We start from the raw sequence: 21,597 nt of genomic DNA, 5'->3' as shown, positions 1-21,597 counted from the left end.
AGAGCTCACCTCCCCCATCCCGTCCTCACCACTTTCGACAGGGGCACCATAGAGAGCATTTTGACCAGCTGCATCTCCGTCTGGTTTGGGGACTGCAAAGCCTCCGACTGGAAATCCGTGCAGAGAGTGGTGAGGACGGCTGAAAAAATCATTGGGACTTCTCTTCCTTCAATCCGGGACATTGCGTGCAAACGTTGCTTGTCCAAGGCCAACAGTATTATAAAGGACCCCACACATCTCCATCATGGACTGTTCACTCTGCTGCCCTCGGGCAAAAGGTATCGCAGTATAAGGAGCAGAACGGCCAGGTTTTGCAACAGCTTCTTCCCCCGAGCCATCAGACTCTTGAATTCAAGTTCAAGTTCAAGTTCTTGCTTTGCTTCAGCACACAGAACATAGTAGGCATTTACTACAAAACAGATCAATGTGTCCATATAACGTAATATAAATATATACATATAATTTCATATAATGTGCCGCCATTATTATCTATTTTATCTTTTTATCTATTTTATCCTTTTGTGGTGCACGGTGAGCCAGATGCAACAAAAATTTGTTCAGATTTGCATTTGTTGATGTATTTTTGAATGACTATAAAGTCTTTGATTGATTGATTGATTGATTGATACATTGTGCTGGACATGATTTTGACCATGGAGTTGCCGGCTTACATAACAATTATCTGTGGATGTGTACGAAGGAACTGCAGATGCTGGTTTAAACCTTAGATAGACACAAAAAGCTGGAGTAACTCCGCGGGTCAGACAGCTTCTCTGGAGAAAAGGAATATTTCTTTTCTCCAGTAATTATCTGTGGATGGCAAGATTGAACGTGCTGGACATCTGATTTGGTTCAACCTACTATTTAGACATTAGCCATACAGCACGGAAACAAGACCGAGTCAACGCTGACCAGCCATCAACCCACACACTAACACTATCCTACATGCTAGAGGCAGTTTACAATTTTTTATCGAAGCCAATTGACCTACACACCTGCATGTCTTTGGAGGGTTGGAGGAAACCGGAGCACCCGGAGAAAACCCACGTGGTCACAGGGAGACCGTGTAAACTCCGTACAGACAGCACCCGTAACCAGGATTGAACCCAGGTCTCTGGCGCTGTAAGGCAGCAACTCTACCACCCCTAGTTCTCTGATTCTCGTAGATTTATGTCGTTAAGAGGCTCTCACAAAAGATGTTAAAATTGTGCTATGGTTTAAAGCTTAATAGACCTTGCTTGACCTCACCTGAAGATCACGGCACAATGGCGTGCAGTGACCCAGGTTCCAGTTCGTGATAGGGAGCTGTCCTAACCTACCTTTTACCTCATTGGAGACTCATGGGCTATCTTTAATCAGAATTTATTGGACTTTATCTGGCACTAGTCGTTATTCCCTTTACCCTGTATCTGTATATTGTGTCTAAAGGAACTGCAGATGCTGGTTTATACGGAAGATAGACACAAAGTGCTGGAGGAACTCTAGCGGGTCTGGCAGCATCCCTGGAGAAAAAGGATGGGTGATGTTTCGGCTCAGAATCCTTCTTCAGACAATGTACACTGTGAATATAGACACAAAAAGCTGGAGTAACTCAGCGGGTCAGGCAACATCTCCTGGAGAAAAGGAATAGGTGACATTTCGGGTCAAGACCCTTCTTCAGAATGAAAGTCAAGGGAGAGGTAAACTAGTAATATGAAAATATACAGAACAAATCCGAGCCGGCACTGATGTGGATGACTTGATTGTAATCATGTACAGTCTTTCCACTGACTGGATAGCACATGACAAAAAATCTTTTCACTGTACCTTGGTACACGTAACAATAAACTAAACTAAACTAAAAGTACCCAACCTGACTTTTCTGCTTTTGTTTTCTCTGGAATGTTGAGATCAGAAGTTGAGGGGGAAAAGACATACTTGATCACTTGACTAGTATAAGGTATAGCTATGCTATGTAAATGGCAGAGGAAATGGTAGATGCAATATCATATGGAGAAATCTAAAGTCATCCACTTGAGTAGAAAATATAGACGGGAGACCTTTTCATATATAGTGAGAGTTGCTGTTCAGAAGGAACTGGTTTCCTTGTACACAATTAACTAAAAATTAACATGTAGATTGAGCAAATAACTCGGAAGGCAAATAATAGTTTTGGCCTTTATTGCAAAGGAATTAAATACAGAAGTAAAGATTTCTGACTGGAACTATCTAAATCCACAGTACAATGAAACTTGAAATATTGTGTACTGGTCTGGTGTCCACGGCTAAAGATGTAATTGCATCAGAGAGGGTCAAAATAACCAGTCAGCTATTCAAGGCAGACAGAGGTAAGGAAAGGGTTGGAGGGATACGGGCCAATGGGACTTGCTTAGATGGGACATCTTGGTTGACGTAGACAAGTTGGGTCAAAGGGCTTGTTTCTATGCTGTATGACACCATGAGGTTAAAAAAATTACTTTAACCTGGGCTAGTGAATTTTTGGAATTCTCTGCCAAGGAGCGCTGAGGAAGTTCAGCTTGCCAAGTCGATTTAAGACAGAGTTTAGTTTAGTTTAAAGATACAGTGGAAACAGGCCCTTTGGCCCACATAGTCCGTGCTGACCAACGGCCACCTGTACACTGCTTCTATCCTACACACTAGTGACAATTTACTGAAGCCAATTAACCTACAAAGCCACACGTCTTTGGAGTGCGGAAGGAAACCGGAGCACCCGGAGAAAACACACGCGGTCATGGGGAGAGCGTAAACTCTAAACTCCGTATAGACAGCGCCCGGAGTCAGGATCGATCCTGGGTCTCTGGTGCCGCAAGGCAGCAAATCTACTGCTGCACCACCGTGCCACCCTAAAGCCAGAGGTTGCACAAATCCCAGAAGTTGATATGTTTTTGGTGATTAAGGGAATATACCAATACAGGAAAGTGGAGCACATCGTCATTAATATGGTAAAGTCGCAAATGTTGGAACCATATAATAAAGTTTATTGGCATATAGTTTACAAAATAAATGTGTGCATCTGATAATATATAAATTGCAAAGGGAGTATTACACAATTGAACAATGATAACATAACGGAGTGATACACTCCAATCTTCCACATAGTCCATTATATCGATTCATTGGTTGGTGACTAGTTCATTTCAATAACATACATAATATGAACCATCCTACCAATGACCTTGGTGATTAACTCAGGCGTCTTGATGGTATGATACTCCTGTAGAGAATCTTTTATCATGTTCCGACTGGACTAAATTTCACATTAGACTTTGCTGGTGGATACAGTACTGGTTCTATATCATCATCTGTTTCTGTATACTTCCTTTGACGATCCAAATAAACCATGATTATACCTGAAATTGTTGCAACAATTATGCCGCTGATAAATATTGTAACACCAACCATTACGAAAAATATGTAGTCAAAATAATCCAGAGGGGCCAGACAAATGTGCAATATGTTGTTTAAGGCTTCCGAGACTTTGATTCCAGACATCGAATTTGGACTATGGCAGACAGTGTCTTTATCATCTGTTAAATCAAAAGCAGATTATTTATTTTCACTTATTTGTTCATGGAACGACATTGTATCACAAACCAATAACATGCAAGAAAACCAAAGCAGGTACATGCATCCAAAGTGAGAACTTAACCTTGCACACTTGAACGTTTACAGCCAAAATCCTTTCCTTAAAAGCTGTTGATTTCACAGTGGTGCAGCAGGTCGAGCTGCTGCCTCACAGCACCGGAGATCCAGGTTCAATCCCGACCTCGGGTGTTGTCCGAGTGCTGTCCCTGTGCCGTGTGGGATTCCTCCAGGTGCTCCAGTTTCATAGAAAATAGGTGCAGCATTAGGCCATTCGGCCCTTCCAGCCTGCACCGCCATTCAATATGATCATGGCTGATCATCCAACTCAGTATCCTGTACCTACTTTCTCTCCATACCCCCTGATCCCTTTAGCCACAAGGGCCACATCTAACTCCCTCTTGAATATAGCCAATGAACTGGCCTCAACTACCTTCTGAGGCAGAGAATTCCAGAGATTCACCACTCTCTGTGTAAAAAATGTTTTTCTCATCTCAGTCCTAAAAGATTTCCCGTTTATCCTTAAACTGTGACCCCTTGTTCTGGACTTCCCTAACATCGGGAACAATCTTCCTGCATCTAGCCTGTCCAACCCCCCTTAAGAATTTTGTAAGTTTCTATAAGATCCCCCCTCAATCTTCTAAGTTTCCATCTATCATCCCTTGTATTTTCCTGCACTTTGTTTATACGCGACCATTTTTTAAAAAATGTGGGCAGTGTTATCCTCTTTACAAACAAGAGCCAGTAGCAAAATAGCAATGCTTTAATTTGTAGATACAAGGAACTGCAGATGCCGGTGTACAAAAAAAAAAGGCACAAAGTGCTGGAGTAACACAGTGGGTTATGCAGCATCTCTGGAGAACATGGATAGGTGACATAATGGGTTGGAACCTTTCTTTAGACTGATTGCAGGGAGGAGAGGAAAGAAAGTTGGAAAAGAGGAGGGGCAGGACAAAGCGATGCAGGTAAGAGGTGGACATAGTGGCAAGTGAAAGTAACCGCTGAGTTACTCTCGCACTCTGTGTCCTTTTATGTAAACCAGCATCTGCAGATCCTTGTTTTTACAAGAGATTAACTGTACTCCGATTCAAGTTATCTTGGAATTCAGTTGGGCTGTTTCTAAACTAGAATCACTCAACGCTTCCCCTCATTTCATTAATTTCTAGTTTCTAGTATACCTATGAATATGTTTTATGCTGCACAGTCTACACAGTCTGATCAGTCAGTGGATAGAGTTTGGACTTGCCTTTGGAAGTCAAGAAAGCCATCTTCCCCACATGCTTTAAAAACTTTTACATGGGCTACTGATTATTTTTATGAATTAATTGAGAATATTACTAAATTAAAAATAAAGCCCAGTTTCAATAAAGATAATTTACCAAATGTCAATTTTGTGGAATTAAAGATTTTGTATGGTAATCAAAATTTGAATAAACAAATCTAATAACTGCCCTAAGATTCATATGACAATATTAATAGTAACTTAAATAAAAGGGGCAGACAGACAGATAAAAGAAATGAAAATACCTGAATGTTACCAGGACTCAAGAGCTCAAGTTATAGGGAGAGACTGGATAGATTGGGACTTAGTTCCATTCAGTTTAGGAGACTACGAGGTACTCAAAACCATGAAAGGCATTGATAAGGTGATTTGTTGACGTCATTTTCTCAGGATAGAAACCAAAACATAAGGGCATATGTATAATGTGAGAGGGGAAATTTTAAACGAGATCAGAGGAACCATTGCTTAACAAAGAGAAGGAATGAAATGCGAAAGTTATAGAGGCAGGTACAGTATAATGGTGACATATAGACAGGTATAGGGGCAGACTTTAGACTTTAGAGATACAGCGCCGAAACAGGCCCTTTGTCCCAAGTCCACACTTCCACATGGACCAGCGATCACCCCCATCCACCAGCACTATCCTACACACTAGGGACAATTAAGACAAAAATTACCAAAGCCAATTAACGTACAAAAACCTGTATGTCTTTGGGATGTGGAAGGAAACCTGAACAACTAGAGAAAACCTATATGGTCACATGGAGAACATACAAACTCCGTACAGACAGCACCTGTGGCCAGCATCAAACCAGGGGCACTGTGCCACTGTGCCACTGAGAGGAAATAATTTAGAGGGATATGGGCCAAACTCAGGCTAATCGAACTAGCCATCGTTAAAGGTTACACAAAAAAGCTGGAGAAACTCAGCGGGTGCAGCAGCATCTATGGAGCGAAGGAAATAGGCGACGTTTTGGGCCGAAACCCTTCTTCAGACTGATCGGGGGCGGGGGTGGGCGGGGACAAGAAAGGAAAAAGGAGGAGGAGCCCGAAGGCTGGGGGATGGGAGGAGACAGCAGGGGGACTGAGGAAGGGGAGGAGACAGCAAGGACTAACAAAATTGGGAGAATTCGATGTTCATGCCCCCAGGGTGCAGACTCCCCAAACGGAATATGAGGTGCTGTTCCTCCAATTTCCGGTGCTGCTCGCTGTGGCCATGGAGGAGACCCAGGAGAGAGAGGTCGGAGACGGAGTGGGAGGGGGAGTTGAAGTGCTGAGCCACCGGGAGGTCAGCTTGGTTATTGCGGACCGAGCGGAGGTGTTCGGCGAAACGATCGCCCAACCTCCGCTTGGTCTCACCGATAATAATAGCCATTATTAAACTTGGTCAACATAGAAGAGTTTCTGTGCTGTATGGCTATATGACTCTCTGGAATAAGGAAGGTTAAGATGGAACCTAGCAGAGTAATTTACTGATATTTATGAGTTTGCTTTTTATTAAGTAGAACACGGCTGCAAAAACAAGATAGATTAGATGAGTTTTATTGTCATATGCACAGGGGTGCAATGAAATTCCTTGTTCATGTGAAGCCTTCAGATTGAACGGGAAATGGTAATGATGGGTATAACAATCGGTGCCAATTAGCTGGCCGGTGCAAAGATTGTAGTGTCATCTGAAGTGGTGGAAATCAACTAATAAAGTGCAATAGTGGAATAACCGATTGAGCTAGAGTTAAGAGTGAGAATATGTGGGGTTGTGAAAAGGTAGATACAAGAATTGCAGATGATGGTTAAAAAAACAAAACATAATGAGCTGGAGTAACTCAGTCGGACAGGCAGCATCTCTGGAAAACATGGATAGGAAGGTGTTTCTCCTGGGTAGGGGTCTGAAGAAAGGTCCCGACCTGAAACGTCACCTATCTTCAAAAACATGTATCGGAGTACAGTTAATATCTTGTGGAAACAAAGATTTGCAGATGCTGGTTTACATAAGGGGACACTGCATGCAAGAGTAACTCAGCGGTTACTATTACTTGCCACTATGTCCATCTTTTACCTGTCAGGCTTTGTACTGCCCCTCCCCTTTTCCTGCTTTCTTTCCCCTCCACACTGCAATCAGTTTAAATAAGGGTCGCAACCCAAGACGTCACCTATCCATGCATCTCCAGAGATGCTGCCTGGGTTACTCCAACACGTTGTGAAAGAGGTGATTAGTTCTGAGGTCAGATAGAAATTGGGAGTTTTTTAAACAATTCTTTTGCAGTGAAACTGCTTTGCTGAGGAACATATAGGAAGACACTCAGTGACTATTTGTATCAAAAATTCCCAAAGCCATCTGCAGACCATTAGGCCACAAAAGGAAGAGTGTGTTTACCTTTAGAAAGGAGTTGAGGAGGAATTTTACCTTTAGAATGGAGACGAGAAGGAATTTCTTCAGCCAGGGGGTAGTGAATCCATGGAATTCATTGCCACAGAACATTGTGGAGGCCAAGTCAATCAATATTTTTTAAGGAGGGAATTGATAGATTCTTGATTAGTACGGGTGTCAGGCGTATGGGGAGAAGGCAGGAGAATGGGGTTCTGAGGGAATGATTGAATGGCGGAGCAGACTCGATGGGCCAAATGGCCTAATTCTGCTCCTATAACATGAACACTTTAATTTATTACATTCTGCCCTTCATCCAGCATGGAAAAGGCCCTTCAGCCCAATTTTCACATGCTGATCAACATGCCCCATCTACACGAGTCCCACCTGCCCATAACCCTCTAAACCTGTCTTATCCATGTACTTGTCCAAACGCCTCTTCAATGTTATGATAGTACTTGCCTCAACTATTTTCTCCTGCAGCTCGTTCCATACACCCACCACCCTTTGTGTAAAAAAGTTACGCAACCTAATTTGAGGAAGGAAATTCTCCTATTGAGGGAGTGCAACATAGGTTTACACGGCTAATTCCCGGGATGGCGGGACTGTCATATGCAGAGAGAATGGAGCAGCTGGGCTTGTATACTCTGGAGTTTAGAAGGATGAGAGGTTATCTCATTGAAACATATAAGATTGTTTAGGGTTTGGACACGCTAGAGGCAGGAAATATGTTCCCAATGTTGAGGGAGTCCGGAACCAGGGGCCACAGTTTAAGAATAAGGAGTAAACCATTTAGAACGGAGACGAGGAAACACTTTTTCTCACAGAGAGTTGTGAGTCTGTGGAATTCTCTGCCTCAGAGGGCGGTGGAGGCAGGTTCTCTGGATGCTTTCAAGAGAGAGCTAGATCGGGTTCTTAAAAATAGCGGAGTCAGGGGATATGGGGAGAAGGCAGGAACGGGGTACTGATTGGGGATGATCTGCCATGATCACATTGAATGGCGGTGCTGGCTCGAAGTGCCGAATGGCCTAGTGTCTATTGTTACTGCTCAGTTCCTATTAAATCTTTGCCTAAATCACCTTAAACTTAAGTCATCTGTTTCTTGATTACCCTATGGGCTAAAGACTCTATGTGTTTACCCAGTCTATTCCTCTCATGATATTGCACACATCTCAGCTTCTCCTTCTCTCCCTCGCCATGCATACTCCCCCACATTGATCATTCCATTTTGGCCGAAGAATTTCTCAACACGATTCGCGCAATAACCTTGCTGATTGACAATTGGATCTCAAAGTATTACTTATGGTCCCATGCCGCACATTTAACACAATTCCATAAGTCTACAAAAATCATCACCGAGACACACTTTCTACGGGTAGCGAGCCAAATTCAGATCTGATACTGCAGGTTATATAGGCGCTGGAGGAACTCAGGGATCAGGCAGCATCTGTGGAGGGAATGGACAGGTGACCTTTTGGTTTCAGGTCTTCAGTCTGAGAAAAGGTCATGACCCAAGACACTGCCTGTTCGTTTCCCTCCACAGATGCTGCCTGACCTGCTGAGTTCTTCCAACACTTTGTGTTTTGTTCAAGAGTCAAGCATCGACAATTCCTTCTTTCTCCATATTACTAGGGATTGCATAGCACCACCAGACTCAGGAAGAGCTTCTTCTTCTCTGTTATCAGGCTTCTGAACTAGCCATTCTTAAGCTAGGGTCTTGTCCGATTCACTGCTACCACATTGAGGATATTGGTCTTCATCTATGGAACTGGTGCGCTACAATGATGCTCTACTGTACATGAGGTGTGCTACTGTTAATGCTCTACCTACTTGACCTGATTGTATTTATGCATGGTTTTGTAGTTTTAGAGATACAGCGTGGAAACAGGCCCTTCGGCTCACTGAGTCTGTGCTGACCAATGATTATCCATTCACACTAGTTCTATGTTATCCCAATTCATCACCCATTCCCGAAACACGAGGGGCAATTTACAGGGGCCAATTTTTAGCCTACAAACCCGCAAGTCTTTGAGATGTGGGAAGAAACCCATGGTGTCAAACTCCACAGAGACAGCACTCGAGGACAGGATCGAACCCAGGTCTCTGGCACTGTGAGACCCACAATGTCGCCTCACATAAACAATGTTTTAAAAAATCAGCTCATGCAATCAAATACACTTCCATCTGTTCTCTGTAAGAAGGAACTGCAGGTGATGGTTTAAACTGAAGATAGACAAAAAGCTGGAGTAACTCAGTGGGACAGGAAGCATCTCTGGAGAGAAGGAATAGATGACGTTTCGGTTGTGTCTGAACAAGGGTCTCGACTCCGAAACGTCACCCATTCCTTCTCTCCAGAAATGCTGCCTGTCCCGCTAAGTTACTCCAGCATTTTGTGTCTACAGTATCTTCCATATGTTCTCTGTCAGGCCAGGCCAAATCCAGAAAGGGCCTGAGCAAGATTTTTATTCTTTAAGAAACATTCTATCTTTAGTCATATGGTCACAAAAAGCACAGAAACAGATACTTCAGCCGACTTGTCCAACGGCAACCAAGATATCTATCTCTGCTAATCCCATGTATCTGTGTTTGACCCATGGCTCTCTAAAACCTTTTCTATATATTTACTTTTCTAATGTTGGAATTTTACCTGCCTCTACCACTTTCTCTAGCAGCTTGTTCCATAACGAGACAAAGCCAGAGGGTTGTGAATCTGTGGAAGTCATTGCCACAGATAGTGGTGGCAGGGTCTCAACCCGAAACGTCACCTATTCATGATATACAGGGATGCTGTCTGACCCGCTGAGTTACTCCAGCTTTTCGTGCCTGTCTTAGGTTCTCGATTAGTAGGTTTTGCGGAGAAGGCAAGAGAATGGGGTTGAGAGGGAAAATAGATCAGCCATGATGAAATGGGGAAGCAGACTAAATGGGCTGAATGGCCAAATTCTGCTCCTTTGCCTTATGAACTTTTGCCTTTGCCTTATGACCACCTTGTTGTCCATTTAAATTTTCTTTAAATCGTTCCCCTCTCACCTTACACCTATGCACTCTTATTTTAGACTACTATCCCTAGGCAAAAAAGACTGGCCATCAAGATAATTAACTTTGTATCCCTTCCTGATTATAATTCAAGCATTCAGATTTCTGCTAATTCTGTCTTTTTCCTAACTTGCTTAAGGTATTATCTCCCAACTATACAGCTATATTAAAGTCAGCACATGACATTACTCAAATTTGAGTATGAGTAACGTTGTGTGCCTCAACGCCCAGTTGCGGGGGGAGGGGGCAGCCTGCGGTGCCACACACACACACACTAACCACCCCCCCCCCCCCCCCACCCCCCAAACCCCCCCCCCCCCCCCCCCCCCCCCCCACACACACACACACACACACTGTAACCACCCCGATTGATATTATATTAATATTATTCAATCACTCCTTTTACCCTATGCCCCGCCCTATCCACGCACATAGCCCCCAACTCGCAGGCACGGCTAGAGAGGGAGGAGGGCAGAGAGAGATGGACACAGAGGCACAGAGAGAGGCACAGGACACAGGGGCAGAGGCACAGAGAGGGGCACAGGGACACAGAGGGGGCACACAGAGGGGGAGAGGGACACAGAGAGGGGCACAGAGAGAGAGGGGCACAGAGAGAGGGGCACAGAGAGGGGCACAGAGAGGGGCACAGAGAGGGCACCACACAGAGAGGGGCAGAGAGGGGCACAGAGGGGGGGGCACAGAGAGGGGCACAGAGGCACAAAGATGGACACGAGCACAGAGATGGGGGAGAGGGGCACAGGGGCACAGGAGGGGCAGAGAGGGGGGCAAGAGAACAGAGAGGGGCACAGAGATGGGGGAGGGTGGGAGGGGGAGAGAGAGGGAAGGTGGGGGGGGGGCAGAGAGGGAGCCGGGGGGAGAGATAGATGGGGTAGAGTTTGAGGGGGGGGGGGGGGGGGGTCATCAGAGAGGAGGGCTGGTTCCCGAACCTCACTCCTGGCTTCAGGCTGCAGGCAGGGCCCGAGAACACGGGGAGCGGTCGGGGGTGAGATCACTCGCAAGAAGACAGCGGGTTTTTTTCAAAGGTTTTTCGGCAGCGACGGACGGGACGGGACCCGAGAGCTCTAGTACAGGGCCTGACTTGCTCGTTTTCTTCACTCGCAGCGTGTGCCGCAGTCTTCAGCGATGATCTTCGGTCAACAGTCGACAGGGCGACGTTTGAACAATGGGGGGAGGAAGGAGGGGTGGGAGGCAGCATCAGTCGCAGCGCGAGCAGACGGCAGGCAGGCAGATCCATTGTCACATCATCAGCGAAAAACAGGCATTTTGAGTTCAAAGTTGGATCAGATTTGTGAACATTTTTATGAATAATTCAAGAAATAAAGCACAACATTTTCAGGTAAACCGATTTCGGACTCCAGGGGGTAAATCTCTACCAGAATATGTAAAAATATTCCCGCTCGCGCGTCGTTTTTTCGAGAAGATGTAAAAACACACAAACAAATAAATACACACACACACACACACACATTCAAGATCAGAATTTTATAGTCATAAGGATATATATATTTGTCAACATGCATCCGCATGCAGTTCATAATGTCTAATTAATTAGATTATGGATATAGATATGGAAACAAATACAGATTATAGACATAGATATGGAAACAAATAGATTCTGGATACAGGTATAGATATGGAAACAAATATAGATTATAAATACAGATATGGACACAAGTATAAATAATGTATACAGATATTGGATACAAAATTTGAGACGGACTCTCTCACCTGGAAACAAACTTTTGTCTTTCTGCAACCACTGACTCAGATCTTTAACCGTGCATTGACAATCCCAAGGATTGCCGGACAGATGCACGGAGTTTAACCCACTCAGGATTTTTATGGCGGTAACGTTTACGAAAGTCAAGCTGTTGTTCCGCAGGTCCAGCTCACGTATCCCAATGTTTGATTCAAATGCGTTGTTTTGCACGTTCCTTATCTTGTTGTGGCCCAGCTTCAACACGATCAAGCTCGCCAGCGTCTGGAAAGTGGTGGCGCCGACCCTTTCCAGAGTATTGTGGCTGAGGTCCAAATACGCCACCCTTGACCCAGCGAGGAAGTCGAGCTTGGAGACCTCCGAGATGGCGTTGTGACTGCAATCCAGGTAGACCAAGTCGCTCAGGAGGTTGATTTGCAGAGCGTTGATTTCAGAGATGTTGTTTCTCGAGAGGTCCAGATACCTGGTGTTTAGTGGCAAGTTTTTTGGAAATGAGACGAGACCCTTATTCCTGCAGTTCACCTTAAAGATATCACAGATGCACTTTGGTGGGCATTCGGCAGTAATTGTCGCTCCCATCAACAGTATTTCCCAAAGCAATCCCTGCGACCTTCTCAAATAAAGAAACATGTTGATAAGATGTTATCCAAACCGCAACTTCATGCTAAGATATATATATGTATACATATATATGTTTGTGCAAGATTGCATTTGGTTTTTTTCATTATGGTTTCATTTTTTAAACGTTCGATTAGGCGAAGACTTCATTGCATTTGCAACCACTATCTCGCCATGTCTGCAATCACCAATCACCCGTTGCCTCTATATACCGAGGGTAGAGTTCACCTGATGAAGCGTGAAAGTTAAGAAGAGTGGGGAGGGGAGACTTGATCCAATGTCACTTGCAGTTGCTAGTCAACGCTTTTGTGACGTGCTCAATCGTAACGACAGTCTTAAAGGAGATGGACACAAAATGCTGGAGTAACTCAGCGGGAACAGGCAGTCTATGGAGAGAAGGGATGGGTGACCTTTTCTGGTCGAGACCCTTCTTCAGACTGAAAGTCACGGCAAAGGGAAACGAGAGGTGTAGACGGTGATGTAGAGAGATACAGAACAAATGAATTAAAGATATGCACAAAAAAGTAGCAATGATAAAGAAATCAGGCCATTGTTAGCTGTTTACTAGGTGAGAACGAAAAGCTGGTGTGTGACTTGGGTGGGGGAGGGATGGAGAGAGGGGGAATGCTGGGGTTACTCGAAGTTAGAGAAGTCAATATTCATACCACTGGTAGACACAGAATGCTGGAGTAACTCAGCTGGACAGGCAGCATCTCCGGAGAGAAGGAATGGTTTTTCTGGTCGAGACCCTTCTTCAGACTGGTCATACCACTGGGCTGGAAGCTGCCCAAGTGAAATATGAGATGCTGTTCCTTTCACTGTTGCTGTTTCGTTCTCACCTAGCAAACAACTAACAATGTCATGTTTCCTATATCATTGTTTAGCAATGTTACAACATTTTGAGATTTTAAAAATCAAGTCTGCAATTTATCCCATCAGATTAAAGCATTAAAAAAAGTTTAATTTGACACCTAGTTCACTTTCATATCTTCAGTATTAAAAAAAAAAAGTTATGGCCATTTTCATACTCGGAAATTAGCATCTTGTTCCCTATTGCTTTTCCATTGACTTAACACAAAAGCTGTGATCGAGGACAGTCAAAAGCCCATAACCTTCTTAAAAATTCAGAGAACTGAATGACATTTTCAGTTATTATAGATTGAAGCATTCTGTAACAAATATAAAACATCTTACTTGGATGATCTGAAATTAAAGCATATAATTAGTTAGTTACCTAATTGTAGCTAATTACAAAATTGACCGTTGTGACGGAAATAGTAATAACACAGACTGCCTTGAAAATTCAAAAATGTGATATTCTCAAGATCAGAACTTTAATATTATTGTATTATATGCTGTAAGTCCGTAATAGATAGATAAATAAATTACAATTTCCAGCAATAGACCAAGTCTTTATGGAGAAGATCAGTTGCTAGCTGGTACATTGGCATATCATAATCAGTAGCATCATCATATGCCTCAGATTGTAACCAATAAGCAACCTTGTTTTTCCTCAACTTTTCAATTTTGGCATTGTAAACTACAAGTTTTTGCTCTTCAAACCACGCATGACATGCCTTTCTGCCCACTACTTTCCCATTAAGAATGTCCTGTAGATTCCATTTCTTAAGAAAACGATATATTTTTTTAAATAGCCTAAGTATCCAAATAACAAACTAATCCCATTCACACAAGATTTAACAATATAACATGATTTTTAAATCTCACTGTCATGAATTTATATGCTAAATGGAAGGAATTTAATGTTTAATTCCCATAAATTAATCTAAAACATCCACTTTCAATATAATCAAAAATATTATTTTTTTGCACAATATCCCTGTTGTGGATATTTAGTATAAAAATATTGACCATGAATAGACAATTACACAAAATATAGACAATTTGGATGCTCTTATGACATGATTGTCCAAAAATAAAAGATCATTTAAATCATCTTGCGAGTGGGTGTTTCTGGAATGTGATTGATTGGAACGTTGCGGTAGCGGTGAATTTGAACCCCATGTCGATTCATATGGGGCCCAAATAACATTCCCAACGTAAAATTAGATTAAAGCCACCCCAAGAAGCAAGATTATATGTAAAATAAACGATTTATCCTTTGTTTTGTCCTGTTGTTGCGATCCATCGTTGTAGGCGTTGAGGGCGTTCAAAGTTGCCTTTTACTTTAATCCACTGTTAAATTGTCCAGCGATTTTTAAAAAACGGGAAGGAAGTTCGATCGATTTTTCTTCATCGACTAGCAGCCCGAGGAAATCCCTCTCCGACTAGCGATACAAACCTGCATTTTAATCCCGACCCCCCCCCCCCCCACCCCCCTCAAAAGCGCCAAAGTCGCACACACAGCCCGTGGCAGATCTGCAGCGCCGCTGAAGGTAGGTTTTGTAACATCGCTACATTGTTACATTTTTGCATATCTTTCTTTCATCTGTTCTATATCTCTCTACATCACCGCCTATATCCCTCGTTTCCCTTTCCCACGACTTTTAGTCTGAAGATGGGTCTCGATCCCATTCCTTCTCTCCAGAGATGCTGCCTGTCCCGCTGAGTTATGTAGATCAAACAGTATTGCTGATTTGATCCGTGTCTGGTTTTGCTGCTGATGACCTGATCCATAATCCATGTCGGGCATGCGGGCAGCCATGACGCCTTTTTATTTTTAACTTACGATTCAGACCCTACAGTACTCATTTTGATGGTCTCTGTATGTATTCAAATGAAAGTATTGTTATGATGATTCTGAATCATAAGTACTTTGCACATGGTGTCAGAAGTGGGATAACATTGCGGTCGATGACATAGAATGGCAACCTGTATTTTGATCCCCTAGATGGCGCTGTAGCGTCACAATACCGACCCTATTGATCTCTCTTCCCCCATATGCGAGAAGAGTAACATTGGTGGGTTTTAATAGGTCTACGTTCCTCAGATGATTGAACTGTTCCCGAGACAGAACATTGCATTTCACTCCAGTGTCAATTTTCATCTCGATCACTTTATTGTTTACCTTTACGGTGGCCAATGGCTGGCTCACTATTCTGCACATTTTATGTGATAATACAATGTGCTCCCAGAACGATTCCATCGACCTTTGGCCTCTCGTCCATGCTGCTATCGGACAAACCTGACGGGCTCAGCCTGCAGCAAATAACCATATAACAATAACCATATAACAATTACAGCACGGAAACAGGCCATCTCGACCCTTCTAGTCCGTGCCAAACACATAATTTCCCCTAGTCCCATATACCTGCGTTCAGACCATAACCCTCCATTCCCTTCCCGTCCATATAACTATCCAATTTATTTTTAAATGATAAAAACGAACCTGCCTCCACCACCTTCACTGGAAGCTCATTCCACACAGCCACCACTCTCTGAGTAAAGAAGTTCCCCCTCATGTTACCCCTAAACTTCAGTCCCTTAATTCTCAAGTCATGTCCCCTTGTATTGTATTGGCTGCTTTGTCTGCTCTCTGTTAGGTTGGGATCTGCAACATCTCCAGAAATGATGTCGGCTCTTATGCCCATGGCAAACTTGACCAGAGGCTTGACCACTTCTCTCTCTTAGCCAAGTGCTCCCCACCACAGTTGTTGTATTCTTGAATAAAATGAGCTGCAGGATAATTAAGCTGTCTCTTGACTGCCAGAGAGTGCAGTTCTGCGCTGTGTGCAACAGCATGGCTCCACATCAACAGAAAGAGCCGTGGTCTATAGTGGCTACTGACATTTTTGACTGGCGTGGCAACCAGTACATGTCCCGGTTGACTCTTGCTCTTACAAACGATGGTTTGAGATCGATCTGCCCGACCAGAGGGCTTGAACATCGATCCATCCATAGCGGTGACTACGGAGGGCCAGGGCCACGACCACGAGTGAACAAGGGAGGAGGAGGAACTGTATTGCCTTCCACCACAGTGAAGAATGCTGTGGTGGATGTCTGTGTTGAATTATTATGTTGTGCATTGTGTCCTTTTTTAATTGTAACGCTGCATGGTAAATTACATTTCACTGCACCTTATAGTGCATGTGACAAATAAATTTGAACTTCCCCATAGCTTCCGCTGCGGCAGTCATCAAGAAACTTGTGAGGCATTTTGCGGTCCATGGGGTACCTTAAACCCTCATGTTTGACAATGGTGGCCAATTCACAAGGCAGCGTTTCAAGGACTTTGGAAAGGAATGGGATTTTAGACACATCACCAGCAGTCCGGAATACCCCTAGTCGAACGGGCTGGCTGAGCGAGCTGTCCGCAGTGCAAAGGAGCTGATGGAGAAGTCCTGCAGGGCCGGGTCTGACATGTTTTTGGATCTTCTCCATCTCCGCAACATTCCACGTGATCCCACACTCGGTTCGCCGGCTCAGCGACTCATGTCCAGACGGACCAGGGCTACTCTCCCAGTCTCGAAGCAGCTGCTCCAGCCACAGGTCTGCGAGTCCGAGGTGGTTCGGGGCGCGTCTGCGGCGTAAAAAAGGCATACTACGACTGTTCTAGTTGTCCACTACAACCATTGTCGGAGGGCCAGGTGGTCCGTCTCCAAACCCAGGGCATGGTCAAGGAGGTGTGTCCGGAACCAAGGTCTTATTTGATACAATCTGGCGGAGGTCGATACAGACGAAACCGACGACATATTCTGCCAGTAAATGAGCCGGTGCCATTGAGGCAGGTTCAGTATGATTATGCAGATGACCCAATTGATGTGTAATGGACAGAGGATGGAAATGATTATCTGAATGAGGGACATGTGTCAGCAGACGGTGAGCAGTTCTACGATCAAAACTTTATTTCGGTACCTGCAAAAGGAGTGCCAATGGGGCTGGTGCCGACAACGAAGACCCTCTGTAAAGCCTGTTGACAAATTCACTGCAAAACCAGTGCTGGTTGAGTCTTCACCCTGCTAGGAAACTACCGATAGAGGCCGGCAGCTCCTTCCATTCACCCACCATTCTTTGTGGGTGTCAGGGATTATGGGGAGAAGGCAGGAGAATGGGGTTCAGACCCTCCATAGCACAGAAACCGCTCTCCTCAAAGTCCTCAACGACCTCCTCACCTCTGCTGACACTGGTTCCCTCAACATCCTCATCCTCCTCGACCTGAGCTCAGCCTTCGATACAGTGAACCATAACATCCTGCTCACCAGACTCAAAGACCTCGGCATTGAAGGCTCTGCACTCAGCTGGCTCCGTTCCTACCTTTCCAACAGATCCCACTTCATCTCTCTCCACAACCACACCTCTGCTACAGCCACAGTCACTCAAGGCGTTCCCCAAGGCTCCGTACTCGGCCCCCTCATCTTCATCATCTACATCCTCTCCCTTGGTCAGATACTCCGCCACTTCAACCGGGACTTCCACTGCTATGCTGATGACACCCAGATCTACCTCGGCACCAATTCCCCCCACAATCCCCCCCACCCCCTCTTCCATATCAACTCCAGTTTGTCAGTTATAAAAACCTGGATGCAACATAATTTCCTCAAACTCAACAGCGATAAGACAGAATTCCTCCTCATAGGCTCCAAAGCCACACTCAGCAAAATCAATAACCCCACTCTCACCATCGACGGCACCACTGTCTCCCCATCTCCCCGGCAACCTTGGCGTGATCTTTGATTCCACCCTCTCCCTTGAGCCTCACATCCGCCATGTCATTAAAACCTCCTTCTTTCATCTCCGCAACATCGCCAAACTCAGACCCTCTCTCACACCTCCCGCTGCTGAAAGACTCATCCATGCCTTCATCTCCTCCCGACTGGACTATTGCAACTCACTTCTCCTTGGCATCAGCTCCACCTACATCAACCGACTCCAACTGGTCCAGAACGCAGCCGCCCGACTCATCACCCACACCAAATCCTGGCATCACATCACTCCAGTCCTCAAACAACTTCACTGGCTTCCCATCCCCCACCGGATCACCTACAAAATCCTGATCCTCACCTACAAAGCCCTCCACCATCTGGCCCCCCCATATCTCACTGACCTCCTCTCCCCCTACCAACCCTCACGGTCCCTCAGATCCACATCAGCCGGTCTCCTCTCCATCCACAAGTCCAACCTCCGCAGTTTTGGGGACAGAGCCTTCTCCAGGGCAGCTCCCAGGCTCTGGAACTCCCTCCCCCAACTGATCCGCAATTCCGTGTCCCTCACCATCTTCCAGTCCCGCCTCAAGACCCATCTCTTCACCTCTGCCTATCCTTAGCCCCACGTCCCCCTCCCTTTTCATCTGTGCATTAATTGCCTCATATTGTGTTTTGTATTGAATTCTGTCTTTACTTTGTGTACTAGTCATGTCTCTACTATTTATTTCATTCCCCTTACATGTTTTTCCTCTACCTGCTAATTTTTTGTAAGGTGTCCTTGAGACTCTTGAAAGGCGCCCATAAATAAAATTTATTATTATTTATTATTATTATCAGACTCAAACTTATTTTGCTTCCTCCAATTACTCACATATACATAAAAACATTGAAAATAGGTGCAGGAGTAGACCATTCGGCCCTTCATGTCAACACCTCCATTCAATGTGATCATGGCTGATCATCCTAAATCGGTACTCCGTTCCTGCTTTCTCCCCATATCCCATGATTCCATTAGCCCTAGTAGCTACATCTAACTCTCTCTTGAAAACAGCTGGTGAATTGGCCTCCATTGCCTTCTGTGGCAGAGAATTCCACAGATTCACAACTCTTTGGGTGAAAAGGGTTTTCCTCATCTCAGTCCTAAATGGCCTGCCCCTTATTCTTAAACTGTGACCCCGAAACGTCGCCCATTCTTTCTCTCCAGAGATGCTGCCTGTCCCGCTGAGTTACTCCAGCTTTTTGCGTCTATTTTCGGTTTAAACCAGCATCTGCAGTTCCTTATTACATCTTCAGCCCACCGGGTCCGCACCGACCATCGATCGCCCATTCACCATTCAATGTTATCCCACTTTCACATCCATCTCACCCACAAGGGGCGATTTGGTACACATGATATTAACAAGCCTAAACCTCAACCTAAATGAATGCCCTTTAACACAACTGATACTCCTCTGAGTTTTATTTGCAAAACTATGAATAATTTAGCAATAATAAATGAAACGACATCCAGCGGCATTTAATAATAAATGGCCTCTCCTCGTGATGAGGAATAGCATTCGGGACAGATATTACATAACAGGGGGTAAGATTTCAAAACTGTCTGTCGGGTGGAAGGAATGTGAATGCAATTAGAATTGCAGTGACTGATTACTGGAGGGAGGTAGGAATGGGGGATGGGGATGGGGGGGGGGAGTTGGGTTGGTGAGTGGTGGTGAGGATGGGGGTCTGAGGGATGGGGGGGAAAGGGGGTGGGATGGGGGTGGAGATGGGGGGTGGGGATAGGGTGGTGGGGAGTTGGGTTGGGGAGTGGTGGTGAGGATTGGGGGTGTGGGGGTGTGGGTGTGAGGGGTGGGGAGTGGGGGTGGGGGATGGGGGAGTGGAGTGGGGCCTCAACTGCACAGGCCAATTGGTTCAGGTTAAAAGGAAGTGGAGACACAGTCCCCCAATATATAAAAGACAGAGTGCGGGAGTTCCCAAAGTTGGGCGAGTCCAGAACCAGGGGCCACAGTCTTAGAATAAAGGGGAGGCCATTTAAGACTGAGGTGAGAAAAAACATTTCCACCCAGAGAGTTGTGAATTTGTGGAATTCCCTGCCACAGAGTGCAGTGGAGGCCAAATCACTGGATGGATTTAAGAGAGAGTTAGATAGAGCTATAGGGGCTAGTGGAATCAAGGGATATGGGGAGAAGGCAGGCACGGGTTATTGATTAGGGACGATCAGCCATGATCGCAATGAATGGCGGTGCTGGCTCGAAGGGCAGAATGTGTTTCCAAAAAAAACAAAAAACTACGGCATCATCCCCGGAAAACATGTATCGGTGACGTTTCCCGTTCCGAACCCTTCTTGAGACTGATTGTAAGGAAGGGGAGGTGTTACAAGCGTGGGACTGTAATGTCAGACATTTCTACCCAACACTGTATCCAATAACCCACTGTACTCACACGACCCAACAATGAGCTCACAGAATGAGCTTATGCAAAGCATGTCTGAAATTATGAACCTAGAGTGGATAAGAAAGTGGGATAAGATAGAACTAATGTGAATGGGTGATCTATGGTTTGCGTGGACTCTGTGAGCCTGAGGGCTTGTTTCCATGGTGTATGTTTCAATCGTGGCATGGTGGTGCAGCGGTGGAGTTCCTGCGCCACCAGAGACCTGGGTTCGATCCTGACTGGGGGTGCTGTCTGTACGTTTGTACGTTCTCCCTATGACTGCCGAGTTGCGATGTATTTTTCCCCACCTAGTTGCGGGGCGACTGACACAAAAATCCCACCAGCGCGGCTGGACTGGCTGCTCCAGTTTTAATGGCCTCCCACATTCCAAAGATGTACAGCATTGTAGGTTAATTGGACTTGATAAAAATTGTAATTTGTCCCTAGTGTGTAGGGTAATGCTAGTGTACGGGGATTGCTGGTCGGCGTGGACTAGGTGGGCCGAAGGGCCTGCTTCTGCATTCTATCTTCTGCATTCTATCTCAAAATAAACTAAACACTCATTCTAAATGACAAACCTCAGGAACTAAATGGTGATCTCCAGCCCAATGTTCTAGTGGGCCACTAGATGGCGTAGCATTGCCAAATTTACTGGTTGCAAAGAGATTTAGTCATAGTCGTGCAGCCTGGAAACAGGCCCTTCGGCCCAATTTGCCCATGCCCACAAAGATTACCCATCTATACTAGTCCCAATTGCCTGTGTTTGGCCTATATCCCTCTAAACCTTTCCTACAAATGTACCTGTCCAAGTGTCTTTGAAATGTTGTTACAGTTCCTGCCTCAACTACACCCCTCTAGCATCTCGTTCCATATACCCATCACCCTGTGTGAAAAGGTTGCCCTTCGGATCCCTATTAAATCTTTCCTCTCTCACCTTAGA

General features: G+C 45.0%; 1 protein-coding gene across 1 annotated transcript; it reads right to left on the bottom strand.

Annotated features, from left to right (window-relative positions):
- Positions 1 to 438: 438 nt before the first annotated feature.
- On the bottom strand, positions 439 to 12,860 carry LOC129701202 (leucine-rich repeat-containing protein 52-like). The gene is made up of 2 exons (XM_055642299.1): positions 12,015 to 12,860; positions 439 to 3,527 (listed from the first exon to the last, which is right to left on the bottom strand). Exons 1-2 carry the CDS (start codon positions 12,631 to 12,633, stop codon positions 3,232 to 3,234), a joined length of 915 nt encoding a protein of 304 aa, XP_055498274.1. The 5' UTR covers positions 12,634 to 12,860; the 3' UTR covers positions 439 to 3,231.
- Between the last annotated feature and the right edge of the window lie 8,737 nt (positions 12,861 to 21,597).

The sequence above is a fragment of the Leucoraja erinacea genome, chromosome 10 (assembly GCF_028641065.1).
Source record: "Leucoraja erinacea ecotype New England chromosome 10, Leri_hhj_1, whole genome shotgun sequence".
Taxonomy (NCBI): Eukaryota; Metazoa; Chordata; class Chondrichthyes; order Rajiformes; family Rajidae; genus Leucoraja; species Leucoraja erinaceus.
This window is presented reverse-complemented; position numbering and strand designations above follow the sequence as displayed.